At 48.5% G+C, this 21,838-nt stretch overlaps 2 protein-coding genes across 5 annotated transcripts; both read left to right on the top strand.

Annotated features, from left to right (window-relative positions):
* The first annotated feature begins 4,351 nt into the window (after positions 1-4,351).
* Positions 4,352-11,747, top strand: LOC309327798 (uncharacterized protein). Of its 4 annotated transcripts, none has more exons than XM_081837311.1 (4): positions 4,352-4,732; positions 5,382-5,993; positions 8,947-10,067; positions 11,226-11,747. In XM_081837311.1, exon 3 carries the CDS (start codon positions 8,990-8,992, stop codon positions 9,746-9,748), a length of 759 nt encoding a protein of 252 aa, XP_081693437.1. In that variant the 5' UTR covers positions 4,352-4,732; positions 5,382-5,993; positions 8,947-8,989; the 3' UTR covers positions 9,749-10,067; positions 11,226-11,747. The 4 variants fall into 4 exon arrangements, with proteins under 4 accessions (XP_081693437.1, XP_081693438.1, XP_081693439.1 ...); XM_081837312.1 differs by lacking the exon at positions 4,352-4,732 and having other exon boundaries at positions 4,825-5,993; positions 11,226-11,334; positions 11,567-11,747; XM_081837313.1 differs by lacking the exon at positions 4,352-4,732 and having other exon boundaries at positions 4,825-5,993; positions 11,567-11,747.
* Positions 11,748-16,090: 4,343 nt separating this feature from the next.
* ZNF784 (zinc finger protein 784) lies at positions 16,091-18,931 on the top strand (the record flags this gene model as incomplete). The annotated part of the gene is made up of 1 exon (XM_081837276.1): positions 16,091-18,931. One exon carries the CDS (start codon positions 16,091-16,093, stop codon positions 18,071-18,073), a length of 1,983 nt encoding a protein of 660 aa, XP_081693402.1. The 3' UTR covers positions 18,074-18,931.
* Positions 18,932-21,838: the final 2,907 nt, after the last annotated feature.

Raw genomic sequence — 21,838 nt, 5'->3', positions numbered from 1 at the left:
TGACAGCAAGAGGAGCCTGGGAACTAAGGAGTGATGCCTGGCAAATCAGGGGCCTGGTGGGAAAGTACCTAATGGTACTTGGAAGGGGCATAAGGTGGCATCTAAGGCTGCCAGGGGAGAGCCAGCTGATGGACATGGTGAGGCATGAAATTGCTAGAGAGATGTAACATTACATTGTATGGACTACATTTTTACAACTAGAAATATCCCCTCTTTTATGAATGGAATTATGGGCCCATGTTTTACTATACACTCAGTTAAAAGTTTTTAGGCAAGTTCTGGGTCATGAGATCACCATCTCTGCTGTAGGTGATACCCATTCAAATTTCCTGGATCATTCCCTCCTTCCCTGTCCTTCTATACTGACGTGTTTGCCACCTGTCTCTTCCTGAATTGAAGGAGGTCTGAGGCCACCTTGAGGTCCACTATAGAAGAAACGTCTGCTGTCAGGGGCACTAATGCCTCTGAATACCAGCTGCTGGAGGAAAGAAAGCACAGGCGGAAAGAGTTGCTCTTGTGCTCAGGTCCTGCTCGTGAGCTTTCCCCAGGCATCTGGTTGGCCGCTGTGAGAACAGGATGCTAGACTAGATGGATCATTGGCATGATCCCTTAGTGCCCTTCTTATGTTCTTTCAAGATATTTTTGTTGTTGTTGTTTAGTCGTTTAGTCGTGTCCGACTCTTCATGACCGCATGGACCAGAGCACGCCAGGCACTTCTGTCTTCCACTGCCTCCCGCAGTTTGGTCAAACCCATGCTTGTAGCTTCGAGAACACTAACCAACCATCTCATCCTCTGTCGTCCCCTTCTCCTTGTGCCCTCCATCTTTCCCAACATCAGGGTCTTTTCCAGGAAGTCTTCTCTTCCCATGAGGTGGCCAAAGTATTGGAGCCCCAGCTTCAGGATCTGTCCTTCCAGTGAGCACTCAGGGCTGATTTCCTTAAGAATGGAGAGGTTTGATCTTCTTGCAGTCCATGGGACTCTCAAGAGACTCCTCCAGCACCATAATTCAAAAGCATCAATTCTTCGGCGATCAACCTTCTTTATGGTCCAGCTCTCACTTCCATACATCACTACTTTCAAGTATTATATATTTCAAGATATAAAAGGACAGAATAATATCCATAACCTGTGTCTAGCACCTCCTTCCCTCTGATCCATTGATAAAATACAGATCCAGTACTTGCTAGTACCACAAAAACATTCGTCAAGGTACAATTCCTCATGATTTTTCCACATGACTATAAATAACAGAACACATATGTGGATACAGAGGTGACCTGTGATTTGATTGTGCTTTTGAGGGGGATGCCTTGTAAAAAAAATAAAGATGAAGGTCCGTAGCAGTCCTGGAAGGCAGTGAATCTCTAGTGGTTATGGTTCAGTCACCGAGGAGAGATATGAACTTTGATTTGATGGTGAGTTGTGGGAGGGAGGCAGGGATCTGTGAGGGAAGAAATGCAATTTCAGTAGGAATTGTTTTGCTGGATCCATCTTCTCTCTCTCTCTCTCTCTCCAGGAAAATGAAGTGACTAAGTTTCCATTCACATTTTCTATCCTTCCGCTGTCACCCCCTCTCTTCTCCCGCCTTCTGTGATGCTCCATTTTCCTCCCCCCCCTTCCCGTTTTCTGCTCAGTTGCCAAGATGAGTCCTTGAAAAACACAAGGAGGTGGAACAAGGAAACAGCATCCCTCTTCCAATTTCCTCCTTTACCTCTATGTGCTTTTAAAATGGGGGGGGGGGGGGAGCAGGGAAGGAAACCACCCCAGTACAAAAGGGGCTGGTGAGAAGGAGGCACAAAGGCTTTGTGGGCTTCATGTTGCCAACCCTAGGTGGAACTATCACTTATTTATTAAATTTGAATGCGCAATAAAAACAAGAACAAAAATAAATTATATTTTTTTTAAAATGACACACACCCCACACAAACACAGTTAAAAGGATTTGGATATAAGAACATATTTCTTAACTGAACATGAAATGTGAGCCAGTGTCTCCACTGTCACAAGCTAATTGTCACGAAAATCAAGACCAGCAGTTAGACTTTGAGCATAACTATAATTCATCCACTCTCCCCCACAAAATAAACCATTCAAGCCACAATTGTACCTCTCAACATCTAGGTAGTTGGGTGGGCTGAGTACTTTACCCCATAAAGTACCAGCCCGATAAAGAGAAATTTCTGAGAGGGAGGATGAAGAGGTTGGATGGTTGGCATCTGTCTCAAGAGACAATGGAGTGCACATCAAGGGGCGAAGTCAAAAGTGACCTCCCTGGGGAACAAGCTGGGCAGCGTGTATGGAGGTCCTGGGCTACCCAGATGACAAGACCCTCATCTCAGCCTCACTGATGTGGTCCAAAGGAAAGCGGAGCAAGTCATTTGGCATCAGCTTGGCTGCAGGAGTTGCTGGAAGGAGCTATACAAGGTGCCATCTAATTGTCTTAGGGTCTCCACTCTGGATTTGTGTAAGGTTTACTCCTTCGGCTTTTCTTCTCCCAAAGATATCCCGCAAGGCAGCGGGGGAAGAGGAGACATGTCATAAAGATGGCTGTGGAAGGATGTTGGGGAGTCTGGAGTGGGGGAGAATGCCGCAACATGCCAGAACAGAGCCTAGAATGTGCAGGAACAGGCATGATTTTAACACCAAAACCCATAATTAAGATTAAAAATAGGATCCCAATGCCTGGTCATTATCCTAGTGGGTGGGAGAAGTCATGTGGCAGAGAAAAGCCTCACCCTAAACATACCACTTTATCATCCACCTACTGTCTTGTCTTTGTGTGGAAGTGTGTTGGGGGAGAGTAGCTGTGTATTTGTTTTACACCATTGTGTTTCCCTCTGCATCTGTGCATTTTTGTCAGGGTAATCAGAATGGATGTTTGTGTGTAGAATTCACATGAAATTTCTGCTGTGGAACAGTTAGTACAAGCCAACTTTCCCCTGAGTGGTGATCCAGATCTGTTGATGTCCTAACCTGATCTACCAATTTGTGATGCACTTATTTTATGAATATAAATTTCTTGTTGATTCTATGCTGTTTGCTGCCATATTTTTTCTTAATGTTGGTCATCTAATAAGAAGGATGGAATCAGCCAACATGTCACAAAGTGTGGCAAGATTTTGAGTTCTCTAGAACTCTTCAACAGGGAAGATGTTATACAAAGCAGGGGGTGAGTAAGATGAGAAAAACCCCCAAAAATACAAAAGTTAAGCAGATGATGGAGCCATGAGGTCAGCAGAATTTTTTTTGTACTTTGGGTGTTTTGTTTTGTTTTAAATTTTCTTATTGCATCTATATCCCACTTTTATTTGCTCAAGGAGCTCAGGGTGGCATATATGTTACTCCCCCCCTCCCCAGTTAATCCCTACAACAGCCCTGTGACGTAGGCTGGGTTGAGAGGTAGGGATTGGCCTAAAGTCACCCAATGAGCTTCATGGCAGAGTGGAGATTTGAAGTGATCTCCGAGTCCAACACTCTATGTAGCTGATGAAGAGATCTGGAGAACTCTGTGACAAGTTAGTCTCAATCTTTATTGACCAAAACATCACAAAATGCAGCAAGCTTTCAAGTATCGCTAACTGTGGATTTTGGAGTTTGGTGTGCAATCTCCACCTTGGAATTTAGTCTACAAACTAATCTGATTTCTACAACATCCAACTTAATTTCTGTACTTTTACTTTTCCTAGACCACCCCAATCTCACTTCTGCTTTATGCAATAGTTTGCCTAGTGAAGAACTCAAGAAGAGTGCTAGCTAGTATTTCATGATATTTTGGTCAGCTTTAATAAACTTACTGCCCAGCTGTGGATCTCACAGTTTCATCACAATTGTGATGTGCTGCTTGTCCCTGAAGGGGATGAGATTGGCAGTGCCGTGTTCCTTTCTCAGTGGGCACTCCAAAACACTGGAATGATCTACCAACTGAGCTACATCTTGCCTTAATGTTACACTCTTTTAGGAGAACAGTGAAGATGTACCTCTTAAGAACACATGAAGCATAGCTGTCAACGTTTCCCTTTTTTAAAGGGAAATTCCCTTATTCCGAATAGGATTCCTTGCAAGAAAAGCGAAAAGTTGACAGCTATGACATGAAGAGGCCTTCTTCATGTGCACCATGAATAAAGAGGCAGTGATGGGAATGGCTTTCCTTGAGGAATTTCATCATTCCCCATCACACCTTCTCCATTCTGGGAGAAGCTTCATCTGTTGCATCTATGTAAAATCACTCTTCCTCAGCCGCTGGGTTTGACACTTCACCAGGGCAGAAAACATCAAAGGAGAAAGTGGAGGGGGGGTGTGTGTGTGTAGAGAGGACCTAGATAACCCGAAGCAAGTGTACAGGTAGCAGAAGCTGAACCCATCACTCCTGGGTTCACTGTGTGGTGGGAGAAGGCAGAGCTGGGGCTAAGCCCGGGTGGTGAAGGACCTGGAGGAGAGCAGGAAAAAAACCGGGGTTCCTGGTCCTGGGTTCGCTGGACAGGACTGGCTTAACTTCGTGCAGCTCTTTACTCGCGTCTGTTTTCATGAAAGCTGAGCCCCGCTGAAGTCCGTGGGCTTAACTTCGTCCAGCAAAAGCACGCGAAGGGTTTCAGTCTAAGCAGGGCGTCCTCGGGGAGGAGAGAGGGGCCACAATCTTCTCCCTTCGCGCCCCGAAGAGCTCAGGGATGATGGGAGTTGTAGTCCAACAACATCTGGGGACCCACAGATTGAGAAAGGCTCCACTAAAGGCTCGTATGTAGTCGGCGGGGTCCTGCATACAAGATACATAAATCATACGTATATTTACACATGCATGCATTAATTGCATCGCTTCCTGCAATGCTTCCCAAATGCTGAGCGCAGATTCAGGGGCTGCGCCAAGTTCTGGAGAGAAGGCGGTGGAGGGAAGGGAGGCGAGGCAGGGTCTCCGTGGGTCGCGGAGGCGAGCGCCCTCGCCCGAGGGGGTGAGCCAGGATCCCCCTCGGCTCTCCAGAAGGTGCGCGAGAAGCCACCTCCGCGACCCGCTCCCCCTGGGCGCGAGAGGACGAACGTTGATCTGGGAACCTCTTCGGCGTGAGCCGGTGGGAGAAGCCGCCGCGTTTCCGTCAGGACACTTTTCGCTGCGACACCCACCTCCTCCTCCTCCTCCTCCTCCTCCCCCACCACCTCCAACCTCCCCCCAGGAAGAGCGAGGTAGAAGCCCCCCTCGTTCAGCCCCACCCTGACAGAGACCCTCCCCCCCTCCTCAGGGCACCCCGGGGTCTCCCCCCCCCGTCCTCAGTTTCCCCTTCTCTCCCCTGAGGAGCCTGGGCTGCTGGTGGGCAGCTGCAGGGGGAGGCAGCGGGGCAAGAGGGCACCTGGCTCTGGATGCCCACGGCTTTGCTTTCTGGGGGGAGCGGAGGGGCACCTGGGGAGGCTTACCTCCCTCTTAGCCTAATATCCCTCTTTGCTACCAAGCGGGGCGGCGGGTTGGTGGGTGGAGGCTGCTGTTGCTGCTGTTGCTAAACTGACGTTTGGAGCCGGATGCCAACTCCCCGAAACCTGAAGGCTTGGATCCTTTTACCTTTGCCAGAACGTGCGTGCCTGCTGGATAGGTGCCACCGATCCCATATATCGCTTCCTCTGGATCATTGCTGCCGGGCAACTTTGCTGCTTCTTGGGTTGCTACTTCTAGGTCCGCCTGCCGTGCCTCGGGTGCCAAGGTGGCATTGCTCAATCCCTTCCTCTTCATGGTAACTTTGGACCTGGGCCACGTTCTGTTGCCGGCTGCGATCCAACATGCGCCCCGGATTGGTGTCGCTAACTGTTTCGTTCGGATCCGTACCATCCACTGCCAGCTAATACTGCCGTCTTGGATCATAGACTGGAAGACCCCTCTGTTCTCCACCTGGACATTACATTAACTCCAGGATGGAAGCAAAGGGCATGTTCTGGTGCCTGCCTCACCTTGGCATGAGGTTTTGGTGCAGAAATGAGAGTTGAGGTTGAGACTTTGGAACGCCACCCAAGCAGGGTAAGTTTGGATCCAGTTCTGCATATGGAGGAAGGGGGCTAACTGAGAGAGAAAGTAACCTGGGTGTCTGCCAAGAAAGATCTTTTGGAATTTTGATGCCAGTCCTTAGGCTGTGTGTAAGTCTGCAAGACTAGGAGTTTGGGAAAGCTGTTGCATAACCTAATGACAGGTGGCCTATATTAGCATGTTGATGGAAGAGCCCCAGAGTTGGGGATGGAGGCAGCTGATGCCTACAGAAAGTGGAAGTGCTCCAAGTCCCACCCACCCCACCAAAGCTCTCCCACCATATCTTCCCTCAGCTCCACCCACCAGAGCCATTCCCATTTATTCCACCCCAGCTTTGACCATATGAATGACCATGATAGCTAATTTGATCTTCAGTATCAGTATGCCTCTAAACACCCTGCTTTGTAAGCTTCCCAGAAGCATTTAGCAGAATGTTGGACAAAACCAGAAATGGAGGACAGGCAGAGGAGACGTGTGAACCCCAACCCCACCTTTGACCACACATTCCCACTGCAACACAAACTGCTTGCAATACTTTGGTATAGCTGAGGTGTAGTAATAAAATGACTTTCCCCCCAACAGCCTCAGGTCAGGGATTCTCACAAATTTCTAGGTGTTAGTGAAGAGGTGTATGGATACTATAGACCTAGATTCTGGCACTACATTTCCATGTTTTCTAAGTTCTTTCCATTTTTAGTGGTTCCTTCTCCATGTTGTAACCTCTCCTCCCTCCTTGCCTGAGTAGAGGATGAAATCTTATCACATTTTCCTACTGTGGCCTTTTAGACAGCATTTATTTAGAAAGATCCCCTGCCATCTAGCTCTGCTGTAATGGTTGATGGTATTATATATACCTGCTATAGATGGGGTAGGCAGGGTTTTTTTCTGTTGCGGGCCACATTCCTTCAGGGGTCATCTTTCAGGGTGGCCAAATGCTAGCAGTAGATGGAGCCAGAATTGATGGGAAGAGCCACAGACATATTTGTTCTGGCTTAACTAATCTGGAATAAACATCACTCTGCTTTTCACCACTTTTACTTCAAATTAAACTACCACCTTTACACAGGTCTACTCAGAAAAAAGCATTACTGGGTTTGATAGGGTTATTCTCAAATAAGTATACAAATACTTTTTTTAAAGTACTGTACAGTACAACAAACCAATACAGTTAATGTTCTGGAATGCATTTCCTCAAACTGTACACTGAATACTGGCATACTAGAACATTGGATAGAAGTATGCTTTTAATTGCAATTATTTTTAGAATGTTTTAATCTGTTTCTACTTTGTTTTTAGTTTTGAATTGTATATCTGTTTGCCGTCCTGGGCTCATTCGGGAGGAAGGGGGGGATATAAATTCAGGAAGTGATCATGATGATAATGATGATGATACAGCCAGAAAAAAAAATTAAAACCAGTTTATATGTATCATTCAAAATCTTTGACCTTCTGTTGTTGTTGTTTAGTCGTTTAGTTGTGTCTGACTCTTTGTGACCCCATGCACCAGAGCATGCCAGGCACTCCTGTAAGGGGAGGAGGAAGAGAGAGAGGGAGAGACAAAAGATGGAAAAAAATAAGGAAGAAGCCAGCAGGAAGGAGGAACCTGGGGGGGGGGGAATGGAAGTATGAGAGTTCAGAGGAAGCTGGAAGCCCCATAAAACAATGTGGGGGGCTTTAAATCACCCACCTGTAGCCTACAGCTCAATAAGATCTGGTTCTTTCCACAGATGGTAAAAAACAAAGGTTGCGTTCACATGCTACTTTGTACAGTATGTGTCTTTAGGGGTTTTGCTAGGAAGCTTCCTTGGAACTCAACATGTGTGAAATCTCCAAATCTAGGGAAGGAGCAGCCCAGGCAAGTGTGAAGTCAGTCCCGCAATGTCCAATAGGAACAATACTTAATTAAATGTGTATAGGATTGCAGGGTTAGTAGCTTTATTTGCTGGGGCTGTAAGCTTCATAAACGAACCAGCTAAAATTTTGCAGTCCAGTCCTGTGCTTGTTTGCCAAATTCAAGTAGATTTACTGCCAAGTAAGTGTGCTTAGGATTGCAGCCTTAGACCTGCCCGGGAGTAAGTCCCATCAAACAAAGTCTTGTTTCCATGTACGCAAGTGTGGCACTGGGCTGTCGACACCAAAGTTCTTGGTATGAGCTTTCGTGTGCATGCACACTTCTTCAGATAACGCATGCACACGAAAGCTCATACCAAGAACTGACTTAGTTGGTCTTTAAGGTGCTACTGGAAGGAATTTGTTTTGTTTTGACTATGGCAGACCAACACGGCTACCTATCTGTAACTGACACCAAAGTTGTTGAATAGTGTTGTACAGTAAGGACACAGTGATTTATTATGTGCAGGTATTGTGGTTCTGATATTGGTGTAACATGCATGAATAAGAAAACATTCAAAATGCCTCTAATTCTAAACAATGAGTGGTAGCTGTTCTTTATTATGCTGCTAGCTATATTTGGCTTCTCTAAAGAGCTATATTAGTCTCTCTAAAAAGCATCTATATTGAGGGTTGGTTATATGCTATTTATTAATGGAATTGTTTCGTTAAAAAGAAGACAAGTGGGTGACAAATCAGTTGCAGTACAGCTCTTTTAATTGGCTGGCAGCTAGGGCTGAAGTCCATATCATGATAACCGTTTCATAATTTTTGATCTGACAGTATATCACAAATCCTCTCTGTGTGTGCGTTATGCAAAAATCACGATGCGGGAAAAGCTGTGATGCCAGCTAATATAGCTCCATCGTTATTTCAGACATTGTGATATATCAGTATGTTTTGCAATGTTTAGCTGGTGATATATCACAGTGTTGAAAACCAGATATCGCCCAGCCCTACTGGCAGCCCTACATAATTGCAGCTCTAAAAGTTGTGTGACCCATATGATTCCCCCCTCACACTTTCCCCAGTTAATGTGCTTTCTTTCTTATTGCAGACTTGGCATTCCAACCCAAGGGAATACACATAAGGAGATACTTATGGAGCTGCAGAGACATTCCAAGTCTATAGGAGACCCCCAAAGACCACCAGAAACCTTGGAACCCCTCAATCCACAAGAGCCTGCAAGCCATGTGGGACAACCCATCAAGCTGGAGCTGGGGGGTGAGGGAGGAGGTGTCCAAACATCGCCTCCTAAACTCTCTCGCCCGCCATTGCCTTCTCCTGGTAGCGCCCTCCTTCAGGGATTGAATGGGCTGCCAGGAGCAGGGAGGCGGGCACTTGTTCCTGGAGGGACAGGAGGCACAGAACAAGGGGAACCCTCCCGATTGGGGCGCTACTTGCTGATTGACAGCCAGGGGCTGCCGTACACAGTGCTGGTGGAAGAGGGGGTGGGAGCGGCAGGGGACCCGGAAGGGGGTGGGAGCGGAGGGTCCTTGCGCAAGGTGTACAGCTGCCCCGTGTGCTCGCGGACATTTGAGTACCTGTCTTACCTGCAGCGCCACAGCATCACCCACTCGGAGAGCAAGCCCCACGTCTGCCGGGCGTGCGGCAAGGCCTTCAAGCGCACGTCCCACTTGGAGCGCCACAAGTACACCCACTCGGGCCGGAAGCCCCACCAGTGCCCCATTTGCCAGCGCAGCTTCCGTGACTCGGGGGAGCTCTCACACCACCAGCGGGTGCACACGGGCGAGCGGCCCTACCAGTGCGAGGCCTGCCACATGCGCTTTGGGGAGCGCAACACCCTCCAGAGGCACATCCGCCGGAAGCACCGCCTGCAGCTCCTCCCGACGCCGTAAAGGCCGGCCTTTTCGAGACTGAAGTTGTGCCACGAGAGGATCGCATGAGAACCTCGCTGCCCACCCAGGCCTTAGACATCTACCACCTGGGCGCAGCTAGCCCCCACCCATGCGACAGCAACCCTGGCCTGCAAATGCCTCCCTGTGTCTTTACGGACCTGATACTTCTCCATTTGCTGGCCCAAGGACTAGCTGTTGCGTGGGGAAAATGGGAATGGGGAACCTCGCCCACCTATGCCACAAACTATCCGGCATGCGATAGCCAGATTGCAAAATCCCAGCTTAGGTCCCTCCTGCCTTCTCAGGCCGCAAGGACTTGGTATGGACACACTGGCCTACCTTCCGCCTTTTGTAGAACCTTGTCTATCCTGTCTGTCTGTGCTCCTCGCAACCTGGCAGGGGGATTCTTTGCCTCCTGCTTTGTCCCCACCCGAGTTTCCACTACCCCTGTAGGTCACTCACATCCAGCATGGATTCATGGGCCAAGCTCTGCAACACAGAGCATTGCCTGCTAGCATCTGTTTCTGCCACAGTGTCGTAGGGAGAAGTTATTGTGGCATAGTGGGGATATGTGGAGGGAGGATTCCAGCAGACCCTGCCTAGAACCTGCATTATGGCACAGACACTGTCCCCTCTGCGTATGCCTGGAGGGTATGCTATCATGCAGAATGACAATGCATGCCTGTTAAAACCTCCTCATCTGCAGACTTGGCCTTCAAATCTACTAGGGGCTACCCCTCTCATGTATGCACTGTGACCCACAGACACAGTACGGAGACCTCAACCTGTCAGGAAAACTAGTGCATGCCTATTTTAGGAAGATCTGCTTTGCTTTCATGCAGAATTTGGTTCCAGATTAAGAGCAGCCATGAAGAGAACTTTCCTAGAGGTTCAAATCGAATCTGGCCAATTTTGGTTCTTTGAGTCCCCTGCAAGCGTCTCATACAGCTGCATGGCTACTTGGTGTACAAAGGAGGTTGTGGCCTTGAATCCTGACATTCCACCTCAAGAACGCCTGGGCCCAAATTTCTCCCCCTCCTTCACTTACAATAAAGAGCCTATTGAAGGAGCATAAGCAAGAGGCTAGAGAAGGCTGGGTGGAACATCAGCTGAATTCCATGTGCAGGAAGAAAGTCACTTTTCTTTAAGGCAGTGCCCAAATTACAGGAGAGCCAGAGAGGGCCTGGCACCCTTTACCTGTTGCAGCAGCCCCCTTGGCTACTGCTTTTTGAAGGCTACAGGGGACCACAATTTGGCTAAAATTAGGAGTCCGGGGTTGGGCTTTTTTTTTTGCATTTCCTTAAGGCTCCTCCTAACCTGCCCTTCCATCTATAAAGCACTGCTTTAATGAATTGTGGCTCTGCATTATTATTATTATTTTAAAAATCTAGATGGGGAGTATGGGTATTGAAGGATGGAATATGGGATATTCCCCAACTTGCCAGCCTTAACAGTCTCTTATTTCCAAACCCTCCAGATTTTTCCAGGGAAACAGAGTTGGTGATTCTACATTCCTTCCAGCGGCTGCTGCTGCTACTGGTAGTCCAGCCTCCAGATCAGATCCATGTGTGGACCCATCAACTCTGGTCAGGCCTTGTTTTCTTCTGCCCCCTAATTAGAACCATTTCAACCAGCTTCCCAAAAAGTTGCAGGCCACGGTCTATATACTTATGGGGTGGGTGGGTTTCAGCCCCAGATATGCAGCAACAGAAAATGTTGGTCTTCATCCCAGGCTTACTGCCTGTGGGATGTATGTGATAAGACTGCTGTGGTTTCCTACAATAATTAACAAACATAGAATCTCTGTTTCCTCGACAGGGAGAAACAATCAGGAGACATCGATATACAGGCATGTGTTCCAAGGTATCGGCTAGCCTGGTACCTCCAAAGCTTGCCAGGGAGATTCCTGGATCATGTTTCCTCTGCTTCATATTTAGTGTGGAATTTTCAAACTGTGTGTGTCTTCCTCTTTTTTTTTAATTAAAAACAATCCTCTGGGGTTTTGGTTCATCTTTGTGTGCTAAACGAATAAAGTTCTGCTGTGTTGCTTCCATTTCGTTGAGAGGATGTAGATCCGTTGGCAAGAATTTAGCCCTTTGCTGGGTTTGAGAAGAGTGCCTTTCAGCTGTGTAACCTCTAGACATTTGCAAAAGCTCTTTTCTCAAGATGTGGAGAATCAGTTGATTTCCTTGAACATAGAAGGGGTGTGGGTGCTATAGCTCAGGGGTAGAGCAGCTGCTCTCCATTGCAGATGGTCCTAGGTTCAATCCCTGATGTCTCCAGGTAGGGCTTAGAGAAAACTCCGCTCTGAAACCATGGATTGCTGCTGCCTGGCATTGTGGAGTGGACAAAACAGATGGCTCAGTGGTCTGTCTCGGCTTTCTCTAAAGAGTTTTTGTTGAAGGAGGAAGTGTGGGATGCACACTGAACATAGCATCCTTTTTATGATTATTTTTTTTTTTTACAAAAACCAAATATGCGTCAAGAATCTGCCAGCTGAGTACTCAAAATATGTAAATCAATCAAATGTAAGTATTTCACTTGTTTTGCATAAGCTTTCTCAGCTACATGCTTTATTATGAACCCAACATTTGCATTTCCAGAGAATTTGGAATGCTTATTATTTTAGTTTTAAAAGCTGGTATGTTAACCTACTAGGATAAAGCAGTAGAGGAACATGAGTGCAGAGGTCGAAGAAGGAATAGAGTAAATGCTCATTTTCCCAGCTTGACCCATACATTGGCCAAGCAGTCCAGAACCTTGCTTTGGGGGAAGGGAGGTGGAATGAAAGCAGGCGTGCTTGGAAATGCAAATTCTCCTTTGAAAAACTGCATACAGAATTGTTCAGAGCAAACTGACATCAGTGCAGAATATGTTTTAGGGTGTACATACTGGTTCGATGACATCCTGCTCCCCAGTCTAGAGAGAAAAGATAAAAGCTGTTACAGCTGAGATGCTGGTATAATAGTATATGTTAGAAATAGATTTTTAAACCTGCTTTTTCATGAGGAAGTTGTATGGAATTGTGTGTGATGTGGGGGAAGTGGACAGAGAGGAAAAACCTCTCTCTCAGGGCCATCCTGAGAAGGTTAGAAGATTCCAGAAAGGCCTGGTTGAACTGTGGAGTTTGCTCCTACAGTATGAAGTGCTAGCCACCAACCCAGACAGACAAATTCGTGGAGGATGAAACTACAGATAGCTACTAATCACAATGGCTGTGTTCTACTATCCAGTGTTGGAGGCAGTGAGTCTCTGAATACCAGTCACAAAAGGGGAGAGGGCTGTTTCATTCATGCCTTGCTTGTGGTCTTCCCATTGGCATCTAGTTCACCACTGAAAGAACAGGATATGGACGGGGGGGGGCGCGGTTATGCTCTCTTGAGAATAAAGATGCAAAGGCGATTTTTAACTGCAACTGGAGCATTTGGAATCGCAAAAAGTGCTTTGCAGCACAGACCCTTTTCTAATTCATCCTGGTTTATTACACCGCGAATAAAGCGTATTTGAACTAAGCTAAATTACAGAACCAGCTTCTGATTCTCCCTACTTTGCAAGCGGGGCGCCTGTGTCTTTAAACGAGGGGAAGGAGGTGGAGCGAGGGGGGGGGAGAGTGGTCATGTATTGCTTGTATTTCTGACTGCAGACAGAAAGCGAGGGCCATCTCCCAGCTCCCTTTAATTTCCTTTTTGGTTGCACTTAAAGGGAAGGTGCGCATTCGGGATGGGGAGGAGGGAAAAGGGGGAGGGGAGTTTTCCCAACTGTTTCTTCCCCCTGAAGGAGGCGGAAAGTTGCACAGGGACGGCGGCGGCGCTGCAGAATCTTCCCCGGTACCAGCCTGGATGGAGCAGGTACAGGTGAGGGATTCCTTTGTGGAGCAGGAGGAGGGGATGCCAGCGGCCAGGAGCGGCTGCCGGGTGCAATGCTCGAGGATGAGTAGGGGACTCGCGTGCCAATGGGGGGGGGGCAGACGGGGGTGGGGGGAGAGGGAGGGACAAAGGGACCTCGAAGTCAACCCAGAGGCGCCGCTGATGGCGCTCCCCGCGGCCCCCTGGCCATCGGCGGGTCCCCTGCCCTCCCCCTTTGGCCATGCTCGCCCAGCTCCGGGCTATTGTTCTCTTCGCCAAGAAGCCGGACTTGTTCAGGGAAGAGGACGAGCGGGATCTGTTCGGAGATCGCAGCGGGGGGGGGGGGGGGAGAGAGAGATCTAGATGGGGTTGGGACGCTTTTGGCTGGCAGCCAGGATGCCCGGGAGGGAGGGGGCCGGTGAAATTTGGAGGGCAGGCGGCTTGGGTGCCAGGCTTGGAAGGAGTGGGGCGGGTTAAGAGCCCAGGAGGGGGACTCGGGAGCCGGGACGCTGGGCTGGGCTCTTTGATTGGTTCAGAGGCTCCAGCGAAAGGGGCCTAGGAGGTAAGAAAGCAAGATTTGGGGCAGGTGTGGGGGGTGCTTGGGTCAAGAATGGCATTTTCTGGGCCAGGCCGAAAGCTCATCCATCCGGAGGGGCTGGATAAAGATGATGGTGGCCCTCCCGTTTCTTGTTTACCTCCCACCCGCCACCCGCACCTCTGATTCAGAGGTAAACAGCCTTTTCACATGGAGTTTCCCTGCAGTGATCCTGGGTTGTCTGGGAAGGGAGCAGCAGACTTGGAGTTGGGATGCTTCGGATGAGCATTGAAAACAGTGAAGTCCAGCCAGGAAGCCTGGGTTCCTTGGGCGAGGATTTAAACCAGGGAAAGATTTGGGATAGACCTAAGAGCTGAACAAGTTATCTGGGAAGTTCAGGACACACTGGCTGTGGGGGAGACTTCTGCATCCTTGGGTGTAGAGCAGGGGAAGGCAACCTAAGGCCCGTTAGGCCAGATGCGGCCCAATCACCTTCTCAATCCGGCCCACAGATGGTCTGGGAATCAGCGTGTTTTTACATGGGTAGAATGTGTCCTTTTATTAACAATGCATCTCTGGGTTATTTGTGGGGCATAGGAATTTGTTCATTCCCCCCCCCCCCAAATATAGTCCGGCCCACCACATGGTCTGTGGGACTGTGAACCAGCTCACAGCTGAAAAAGGTTGCTGAGTGAGGTCTGATTTAAGCTTGGGCTACCAGACATGCTTGTTTATTCATTTAAAGTATTTGTGCCCAACTCAGGCACATTAAAACACATTGTAAAGGCTTCGTAGTAAGTTCTGCTTCTAGCTGAAATTCAATGGGAACTATGCTAGAGAATTCTGGGAGATGATTAATACAGAATTAAAAAAAGATCCTTAAGATCACATTTCCCAAAAGACCTGAGGCCTTTCTATTAGGATATCCTGAAAAAGGCACTCAATCTCTTTTTTAATGCAACCAGCACAGCTAAAGTGGTATACGTGAAGAAATGGAAAGAAAAAAAGATTCCCACGAAAGAAATATGGCAGAATAAATTGATAGAATACACAAAATTAGTAACCATGACTGCGAAACTAAGAAATAAGGATGAGTCACGGATAAGAGATGAGTGGAAGTGTTTTGAAAAGTATCTCAGAGGGTATAATAGTCAGTTTAACCTACAAGTAGGAATGAACATAAGAGCAGCAGATAACATTAAATAAAGGAAGATTTGTGACAAAAATGGGTGGAATAATAGATTATGCAGCCGACAAAAGACTACCTAGAACGCCATGGAGAAGTCCAAGGATAATAAATAATGATGAATATTTTATGGTGTATATATAAGTTGTAAAAATGCATAAACAAAGAGAAAGAAAGAAAGATTCAATAGGATCACACAAGAGTGAACCTTTCTGTGGCCACATGGAGTCTGGGGAATTGTCTGCCCAAGGAGACCCTTCTGGTGTTTCCTCTGATAATTTTTTGCCATTGCTTTAAGACAGATCAATTCCAGCTGACATTTGTTTAATTGGAGGATTTTTATTTCCTTCAGTATTTTAACTGCTGCTGTCTTGTTTTCATATTGTTCTCAACTGGCCTGCTTAACTTGGTTACATTGATGTTGCTTTTATATTTTGCTTTTAGCCTCGTTGGGGATTCTTAGATAGAAAGATTGAGTACAAATTTACTTAAATGAAACCAGCATGTGTCTTGGGTTAGGGAAGAGAGGTGAATTACGGTACATTCACAGCGCCCCATTCCCTGATTCCTTCAGGATTTAGCCGAATCATCTATCTCTTCAGCTTTCTAAAAGCAATAGGTAAGGAAACCAGGCCTCTACTGCTCCCTGTGTAATTGAAGCTCTGGCTATTTGATCTGCCCACCCACCATACCCGCTCTGTTTACATCTCTGCCTTTCCTGCTATTTCCAGGGGAAGATGCTGTGAAGCAGGCATTCTGCTGGTGTGGACTCGCTGATGGAAATCCAGCTGGTTAGAGTGAAAGAAGAGGCAACTCCAGGATTGCTCCACGTCTGCCCACTGTGCCAGGAGGAGCTGCCGAGTCTTGCTGGGCCCAAAGGGCAGGCTCCACAATGCCAGGCCTGCAAAAGCCTCTTGGTCGAGCCCCGGGGATGGTTGCCTGGCAACCAAGAGGCCCTGTCCTTCCTTGCCGAGAGGCCTTACAGCTGCTCCTTCTGCCCCAAGCGCTTCAAGAGGGCCTCAGACCGACGCGACCATGAGCGGGTACATACAGGCGAAAGGCCATATGGCTGTGGCATCTGTGGCAAGCGTTTTACTCAGAGCTCAGTGCTCTCTGGCCACATGCGCATTCATACTGGCGAGCGGCCCTTCCGCTGTGGTGTCTGCTTTAAGTCCTTCAACAACGGCTCCAACTTCCGCAAGCACCAGCGCATCCACGGGCAACCGTTTGGCTACAGCGACAAGGCAGGCGACGGGAAGGACTGTGCCTTCCTACCTGAGAAGAAGTTGAGCCAGCTGGCAGAAAGACAAGGTGGCTACAGTATAAGCCCCGGCCTGCCGCCCAGACAAAATGGCTGCCAGGTCGTCAAAGAACTGAGAGAAGGCGAGAACAAGAGAGGCTATGACCCAAACAGCCCTTATGTGAACGGCTTTAGCCAGGATAGCAGCCTGAGGCAACCTGGTGATGATGTGGACCATTTCAAGCAAATTAGACTAAGGGGAGATAATGCTAGTTGTGGCCCTAACCGTGAACTGAGGCAAAGTAGCCATTCTAAGGGTCTAAGGCAGGCAAGTGATAGCAAAGGTGGACTGGGGGGAAATGGTGGCACCGGCCAGGGACAGATGCAAAATGGCCACAGTTTCAGACGCCAAAAATATGTTGGTGGTGAAAATCCCACGATAGGCCTGAGGCAAAATAGAGCAGAGGGAAGCCACACTCAGGGAGAACAGAAGCATCATGTCGGCAGCCACAATAGCAAGCTACTGTTAGACGACGGCAGTTGTAGGAAAGGCCTTTTGGAAGCTGGTAGCCACAAGCTGAGTCAAGAGCGTGGAGTTGTGGGCTGTTTAGTAAGGAGAACAAATGAAGACTACCTCAAGGGCCCAAAGCATAGTAGTGGGGAGACCATTGGTGCCCACATAAAGCAGAATGTCAGAGGGGAATGCCCGGTCAGCGCACTGAATCCAAGCAGGCGCCTCAGCACCTCAGCACCAAGACAAAATGGCCACCATGGAATCGCTGCCCATGACCTCAGACAAAATGGTGCTGGCCACTTCAGATTGCTGAGGCAAGATGGCAGCAGCAACAAGCAGAAAGAGGTGGCATTTCAAGCGTGTGCCCCGGGGAAGATTAATGCTTTCACAGCAAAAGTATCTGTCTGGTCCTGTCCTGATTGGGAAGAGACCGATCTGGAGACAAGAAGCGAAAGGGGGGAATTTGAAGGATGCTCTCCCTTAGACATGCCTGCTGGTGTATCTCCCTGGGAACTGGAGAGCCCTGAGCCATGTTCTCTGCCTTACGATATTTCCACATCTCCTGGTCATGGCTCCTTACAAGAGGAGTTTAGAAGCACCACTCAGCACTGGGAAGAGGGCGGCTCCGCACCTTGCTTTCCTTTCCAAGATCCTGAGCCTTATGATCAGCCCTCTCAGTCAGCATTCGATTCCAAGCCTTTCCTCTGCTTTGCATGCCCCAAGCAGTTCCGTCGTGCCACAGATCTGAAGGAGCACCTGCGGGTGCACACGGGCGAACGGCCCTTTGGGTGTTCTGTCTGTGGCAAGAGGTTCACGCAGAGCTCAGCCCTGGCCACTCACCGGAGACTGCACACTGGGGAGAAGCCCTTTGAATGTGCCGTGTGCTGCCGGCGCTTCAATAACTCTTCCAATTTTGCCAAGCATCGCCGGCTTCATGGGCAGGAGGGTGCTGGGCCTGGTGGTAAAGGGGTGGCGAAAGACCAATGGAGTGCCAAGTCACAGTGACTCTTGAGGAGGAAGTACTCCATGGGGAGATGGCATACTGTAGCTGTTGGCAGAGCTGCATCTACTTCTGCACCGTTGCAACAGTAGATGCTGATTTCAGCGTCTTTGAGAATCTCATTTTTAACTTTGTAGAAAACAGCAAGCTTCTAGCCCAGGCTTCCTCAGCCTCGGCCATCCAGATGTTTTTTTGGCCTACAACTCCCATGATCCTTAGCTAGAAGACCCAGTGGTCAGGGATGATGGGAATTGTAGTCTCAAAGCATCTGGAGGACTGAGGTTGAGGAAGCCTGTTCTAGAGCCACAGGTGTGTTTCAGAGAGAATGCCAAACGATGGTTATATGTTTCATGATCAAGCCTTGGGTGTGGGTTACTTACCCCCTCTTCTTGTTCTTTCTGGTTCTTTGCAAATAAGAGATTTTCTGCAAACTAGACCTAGAGATTATAATCAAACCATGGTTTCTAATTCTGGCTTGCAAGTAAAATAGGGTTGATTTAATCAAAGTTAACAAAGTACAGGAGGAAATTGGAGCAAGGGGGCGGGGAGGGAGCAGTCGGTAGTGCAGTTACTCAGGAAAGGGTATTTTATGCAGCAACACTCTATGTGGAACTCTCCCCCATCGGATATTTGTTTGGTCCCTACAGGAGAAATCTTTTAACATAAATTGAAAACACTTTTACTTATCCAGGCTTTGGGGTCAAACTTGAGTTTTGCAATTCTCAAGGTAGTATGCTGCTGTTGCTGCTGCCACCGCCAGCAACATTTGTTTTATTTGTAGCTTTAGGCCACCCTGTGCTCCTATTGGAAGGGTGAGGTATAACAATGATGTATTAGTACACGGGTGTCAAACACAAGGTCCGCGGGCCGAATCCGGCACGCCAGACCTCGTCATGTGGCCGTGGCATCAAGGGCGAGGAAGCGAGCTTCTCGTCCTTTTTACTGGTCCCGACCCAGATTTTAGGGTCCGTACTCCGGCGGAGGTTCTCTGCCTTTCTAAAAAGTGACCCATGTGAACAGCCTTCCCTGCCTGTTTGCAGACAAGGCTCCAACCGACGCACCCCGTCGGCGCTGCCTACCGGCCGGTCCCACAACTTTCGCCTGCCTCGCGGGCCGGGCAAAGAAGCTTTCTGCTCGCTTGGTCCAGTCCGGGGCTCGCTGCAGAGGAGGCGGTCCCGTGAAGCCGAGCTCGGAGCCGGCTGCCCCCGCCCTTCAGAGGCTCCCAGGCGCGGCTGCTCGAGGGGGCAGGTCGCACGCGGGGCAACTTTTGGAGCCCGAAGGAGCCGCGGAGGCTGGCAGGGAGGGCAGGGAGCGAGAGCCATGCTTGGGACGCCGCTCGCTCACTCGCTCGGGCTGCAAGAAGAGGCCACTGCGGCGCTGCAGCTAGCGAGGAGATGGCCGGGGGCGCGGGCGGCGGGGCCAGGGGCTGGCTGGGGGTCGCCCTGGTGGGTAAGTAGCGGGGCCGGCAGGCGGGGAAGGGAACAGCGGAGGCGAGTGGAGAGCGGGGACCCGACGCAGGTCCTGCCGCAGGCGGCGCGCCCCGGCTGGGCTGGGAGAGGCGAAGCTGCTGCCGGTTCAGCTGCACAGAGTGGGGTGGAGGGAGCCTGGCGGGCGGGCGGTGTGCCACACTGCAAAGCAGGGGCGCCTCCCACCCCGAAGAGGACCGCGCCGGCATCTGGGCGGCTGGAGCAAAGTGGGAGCCTGCCAGCAACTTGGCTGCGGCAGCCTGGCTACGAAACACCGCCCCCCTCCTCACGCCAACACATCGGCTTTCTCCGGGCCGGAGGACTTGGCGCATAGCCCCCTCCCCGGGAGCAACTGCAGCAGCTCGGGACCCCAGCAGGACATCGTGGCCACCCGCGCCCGCAGTGCCGCTGGGGCTCCCTTGCAAGGAAGAAACTGCTGCTGTCCAAACTGCAGCTCCGTATCCTCCGACTTCTGAGTGCGGCGGGAGGCAACATTTGCTTCTGCTCTGCTCTGTTGGGACAGGCTCCTGTCTCCTCCCCGTTGGAGCTCCAGTCTGCCTGGAAGCCCATCTCGTCATCTTTTAAAAAAATCATTATTATTTCTTCTATTCTTATTTAAAATCGTACTGGAATAGGTATATTAAATAGTGTATAGGTTCAAGACAACACACACCAGTGCCTAAGGAAAAATAACTTTGATAAAGTCCTACAGATACAACCGGCCCTTTGAGGGTGACCAAACTGCTGATGCGGCCCCCGATGAATTTGAGTTTGACACCCCTGTATTAGTAAGTCTAAAGGCTTGATTATGTAAAGTGTGGTTTGGCATTCCATCTAAATGTAGCCATAGGCTTGAGGGCTAGGATCTTGCAGCTCTTTTTGTTTGTTTGTTTGTTTGCAATTACCTGTGAACCAAATCTTACTACTTTTCTTGGTTTGGGCATTACATCTGAACCAAACTAATGAAGAGAGAGGCCTAAAGTGCATGGCTAACGGTCGGTAACATTTCTGAAATTGGGGCAAGGAGTAGCTGAGCACTTCTAGAAACCAGTGCCTTGTACAGGTGTCTGCCCCTTCCCACTGCTAGCAGAAGAAAAATGGTATTATATGAAATAAGCAAGTTATCATTTACTTCATTTGTGTAATTACACAATTGCTAGAGTGCAGATGGTTTGGGCTGTAATCCTATATCCGTTTTCTTGGAAGAAAGCCCAATGAACTCATTAGACTTACTTCTGAGTAGACATAGGATTGTACTAATAGATACCAACACTAGGTATACTGATGCAGTATTGGGTTGTTGTTGCTTTTTTAAAAAAGCAGATGCATGGTCCTGTTCATAGCGATCATAACCCACAATTTATAATGTGTGTTTTTACCCTCAGGAGGGCAAATCTGAAATGATTTTTTAAAATGCATTTGAAAAAAGCTATAAGTAAATAAAGAAGATGAAAAACAAGATTTGTTCATGTTACAAGAAGTTGGGGAAAAGGTCTTTAGAAGAAAGGTCCCCCGGTCTTGTAAAAGTTGTAAGCAGAAATCCAAAGGTAGAAATAAAATCTTCTGAAAAGTTGTTGTAGCCACGTTTTAAACCAAATTATTCTTGACATTTTGCTTTGCAAGCACTAGCCAGTTAAAAAATATTTTGTTAAACATAGTTGAATTTGCATATAACCCCAATGGAAAAATTTAGGTAGAAAAAATTGTTGAACCAACCTCTCAGGCTACTTGCTGTTACCAAAGATAGTTCCACTAAACAGCTACCTTAAATATCCATTCCAAATATTATCATCAGTTTAGACCTCTATTGCACATCAAACACTTTATGAATTCTTTTGTTTTCTAGCTTTTCCCTGAGACTAGGCATTCTCAGTTCTGCATTTCTCATGGCAGATCTTGCAGTATAAACATTTGAAGTTTACGTGGTCTCCTCCCAGGGGTGAGTTTTAACAGCCATTTCCTGTATGCAGCACTTTTGCTTCATTGTCTGAGCTGGGTGCATTGTACCAATTTCACAAGAGAAAAAAATTCCATGTTGGAAGTATTACTTGCCTCCACTTTAAATTGTCAATGTTCTTCATAGTGTTTAGGCTCCATTTGTGATAGCAGATATATTTTAAGTATCTCCTTCAAAATGGAGCATCACAGAAATGTCTGTCACACAAGATCATGTAGATTTACCTGGTGTTAATCCAGGACCCTTCCACATACATAATAGGAAAAGAAAAAAGGAAGCAAGAGCCAAACGCAGTCTTCTGGGCCAGATGCTCTCCAGCTTCTCCAACTTGCCCATCCTCGTAGGGA

The sequence above is a fragment of the Podarcis erhardii genome (genome assembly GCF_964252035.2).
Source record: "Podarcis erhardii genome assembly, chromosome: 13".
Taxonomy (NCBI): Eukaryota; Metazoa; Chordata; class Lepidosauria; order Squamata; family Lacertidae; genus Podarcis; species Podarcis erhardii.
The sequence above is the reverse complement of the archived record's forward strand: the minus strand, read 5'-3'. Positions and strand labels throughout refer to the sequence as shown.